At 48.1% G+C, this 3,364-nt stretch overlaps 1 protein-coding gene across 1 annotated transcript in view; it reads right to left on the bottom strand.

The window, feature by feature from the left end:
- Positions 1-344: 344 nt before the first annotated feature.
- The window catches only part of LOC101981213 (cytochrome P450 4F6), a 28,976-nt gene continuing 25,956 nt past the window's right edge, over positions 345-3,364 (bottom strand). The window contains exons 10-14 of the mRNA XM_005360680.3: positions 2,763-2,896; positions 2,612-2,676; positions 2,381-2,463; positions 1,855-2,021; positions 345-1,129 (exon numbers count right to left, since the gene is read on the bottom strand). Of these exons, the coding sequence (XP_005360737.2) occupies positions 1,053-1,129; positions 1,855-2,021; positions 2,381-2,463; positions 2,612-2,676; positions 2,763-2,896 (526 nt within the window). The 3' untranslated portion in view covers positions 345-1,052. The remainder of the gene's footprint in view (positions 1,130-1,854; positions 2,022-2,380; positions 2,464-2,611; positions 2,677-2,762; positions 2,897-3,364) is intronic.

Genomic DNA, 3,364 nt, shown 5'->3' with positions numbered 1-3,364 from the left:
ATCTATCTATCTATCTATCATCTATCTATATCTATCTATCTATCATCTGTCTATCTATATTTCTATCATCTGTCTATCTACTATCTATCTATCATCTATCTACCTATCATCTATCTATCTATCTATCTATCTATCTATCTATCTATCTATTTATCTTTGTTTTTCGGCATAGGGTTTCTCTGTGTAACAGCCTGGCTGTCCTGGAACTTGCTCTGTAGACCAGGCCTACCTCTGTTTCTCAAGTGCTGGGATTAAAGGTGTGTGCAACCACTGTGTGGTAAAACTATTTATTTTCAATAACTTTTTTTTTGAGGCAGTGCTTGTGTATCCCAGGCTGGCTTGGAACTTATGTAGCCAAGGATGGCCTTGAATTTCTGACCTCTACCTCCAGCTCCCAAGTACTAAATTTTAGTCTTGTAACACGATTATGGGATGCTGGGTTTGGTACCCAGGACTTCCTGCACGCTAGGCAACCATCCTACCAATAGACCTGAGCCCAGCTTTGAGACAGTATTTCACTGTGTAGCCCAGGCTGACTTCAATCATTGGTCTCTAATGATCCTTTCCTTCAGTCTCCTGAGTTGGGGGAAGGATAGGCATGTGCCACCATGCCCAGCTGAAATTCAATTATTTTTTTAAACTAAGCATGCCTAGAGCAAAAGCCAAGGCTTAATTTTTTCTAAGACTTAATTTATTTATTATGTATACAAGGTTCTGTTTCCATGTTTACTTGAGCACCAGAAGAGCGCATCAGATCTCATTATAGATGGCTGTGAGCCACCATGTATGTAGTTGCTGGGAATTGAACTCAGGACCTCTGGAAGAACCACCAGTGCTCTTAACCTCTGAACTCTAGCCCCTGAACTTCAGTTTTAATGGTCTTGTGACGGGAAAAGAGAAGTCAAAGCCTGGAAATGATTCGATAAGGTAAGCTTGTCAGAGCCTCCTGCAAACAGTGAGAGACTGCTATTTCAGCAAGGTTGCTGAAAAGACAAAAGAAAGCGGGGTAGCCTGTCAGTATGATTTCATTTAAATTTTAGCTGCTTTAGCTATCACAAGCCCTGAACATTATTTAACACCATCCTCCAGTGTTCCAAGCTTGAGGAACAATCGTCTTCCGATTCTACAACTGTCCCTTATCAAGTCTGGTCTCGCTTCACGATCCACTTCTGTAAGTGCAGCATCAAGAAGACAGAAGAAGCAGGAGGATCGCGCTAAGTTTGACGAAAGAGGATAAAAAGGTGGAAACGTAGTTGGAAAGTTTCTGCATCCCAATAAGCTTCTCCGCCAACGCAATAATCCAAATCAGGCCAAATTAGAAAAAGCCCAGATTTAATAGATATCACGCTCCGGGTGGCCTTCCAGCCCCCCAGGGAAGGAGATGGGGAAGGAAGACAGGAAATCACTTGTTTGTTCTGGGGGGGGGGGAATTTTAATACCCTGTGGGAGTAGTTTTGAGCATCCCTGGGGAGGACGTCATCGTTTGGCGGACTTTCTCAGGGGGCTTGGAGCTTCCATGCGAACATTCCAGACTCTTCGGGTATATGGATGCCAGGGGCTGGCAAATAGTAGTGAATTTAAGGGTTTGCTTCAATGACCACAGAGACTCAATTCTGCCAGAAAGTCTGTTCCCCTCTCCTACTCAAAACACCTGTGGTAGCTCTCATAGGATGGAGTCTAGGCTTGAGCTCCAGGAGAACACTCATCAGCAAGAGACAGTGAGGATCTTAGCGTCAAATTCTTAATTGGTGCTCGCCGCCCAGGCATAAAAGACAGTTCTACTTAGTCAAAAATCCAAAGAGGTAGGCGGGTGGGTGAGGTAGAACCAGGCCAGGCGTGGAGGTCACTGTGTACCCGTGCTTAGCGGCTTCACCCGCAGCCACAGCCCGCCCTCCGCGCGCAGGATCAGCTCCGGCTGCCTGCGCGGCTCCTTGTCGTCTGGCAAGACACTGAAGCGCAGTAGTGTGAGCGCCAGCGCCACCTTCATCTCGCTCATGGCGAAAGTCTGTCCTATGCAGTTCCTGCGGGAGGACAGGGTGGGGACTGCACCGGGACCCAGGCAGGCACTCCCCAGCCAGACACACCCTCGGACCCAATCTGACCGGGCCTCTGATGCGCCTGGTCAGTGTGAGAGGCAGAAGGGCACTGATGTGCCTGGGACCCTGCATGGCCTTCAGTATTACTTCAGTGCCAACTCAGACCAGGGCAGGACTCCGAGTACAGAGCCTTTGACCTTGCAACCCCGGTTTTGCAGCCTTTTGCACACAACCCAAGCAAAGGTCGGTAAAGAGACCCAGAATCTTGACCCAATTGTCCCCTGAACCCACCATCGGACCCAGATATCCCCGCCCCCGCTTTACCCCAAGATCACCGATCTCACCTGGGCCCCGCAGAGAAGGGAATAAAAGCCAGAGGCGACCTCTTCTGTGGGGTTTCTGGGTCAAATCTGAAGGGGTCATAGACCTGCAAGCCAGGCAAGACTATGCTAAAGGATCGTGTCTCTCGCCACATTCTGCTGGCCGCAGAAAAGACAAACATAGAAAAAGCCGGATGGTTTCCCAGGTAGGCCTCTTCCCCAGGTCCCAGAGTTGGGGAAAGGGCAGGGTCACACCTCAGGATCTGGCCAGACAGAAGGGTTGTGATGAACCCCGAAAATGCTGATGACACAGACATTCCCTGTCGAGTAAGGGGACAATGATGAAAAGGTCCACTTTGTTTCTGGGGACCACCATCCTAACCAGACCCACTGATACGGAGGGCACCTTTGGGGATGACCCGACCATCTGGCAGCACAACGTCCTTGGTGCAGCATCGGGAGATCATTGTGACCGGAGGATGCAGCCGCAGACTCTCCTTGATGCACATGGTCAGGAAGGGCAGCTGGGCCAGGTCGTCCCTAAGGAACATGCCACATAGTTAACCAGGAGCAAGACCTAAGCCCTGCCCAGCCTCTCTGCCACTCGGTGAGACTGATCCATACACAGTTTTGTACCAAAACTATTGTTCTTAAAAAATAACTAATTTTTTAAAATTATGAGTGTGCATGTGTCTTCCACTTATGTCTGTGGAGGCCAAAAGAGGGAGTCAGATCTCCTGGAGGTGGAATTATAGGTTGTTGTGACCTGTCTGTTGGGATCTAAACTAGATTTCTCTGGAAAAATAGTTTAGGGCTCTTAATTGTTGAGCCCTCTCTGTATCCCCTTGGCTTTGGTTTTTTTTAAAAAAAATATTTATTTATTTATTTATTATGGATACAATATTCTGTCTGTGTGTATGCCTGCTAGAAGAGGACAGCAGACCTCATTACAGATGGTTGTGAGCCACCATGTGGTTGCTGGGAATTGAACTCGGGTCCTTTGGAAGA

The sequence above is a fragment of the Microtus ochrogaster genome, linkage group LG3 (genome assembly GCF_000317375.1).
Source record: "Microtus ochrogaster isolate Prairie Vole_2 linkage group LG3, MicOch1.0, whole genome shotgun sequence".
Classification (NCBI taxonomy): Eukaryota; Metazoa; Chordata; class Mammalia; order Rodentia; family Cricetidae; genus Microtus; species Microtus ochrogaster.
Note: the sequence above shows the minus strand (reverse complement) of the source record. Positions and strands in the feature narration are given on the sequence as shown.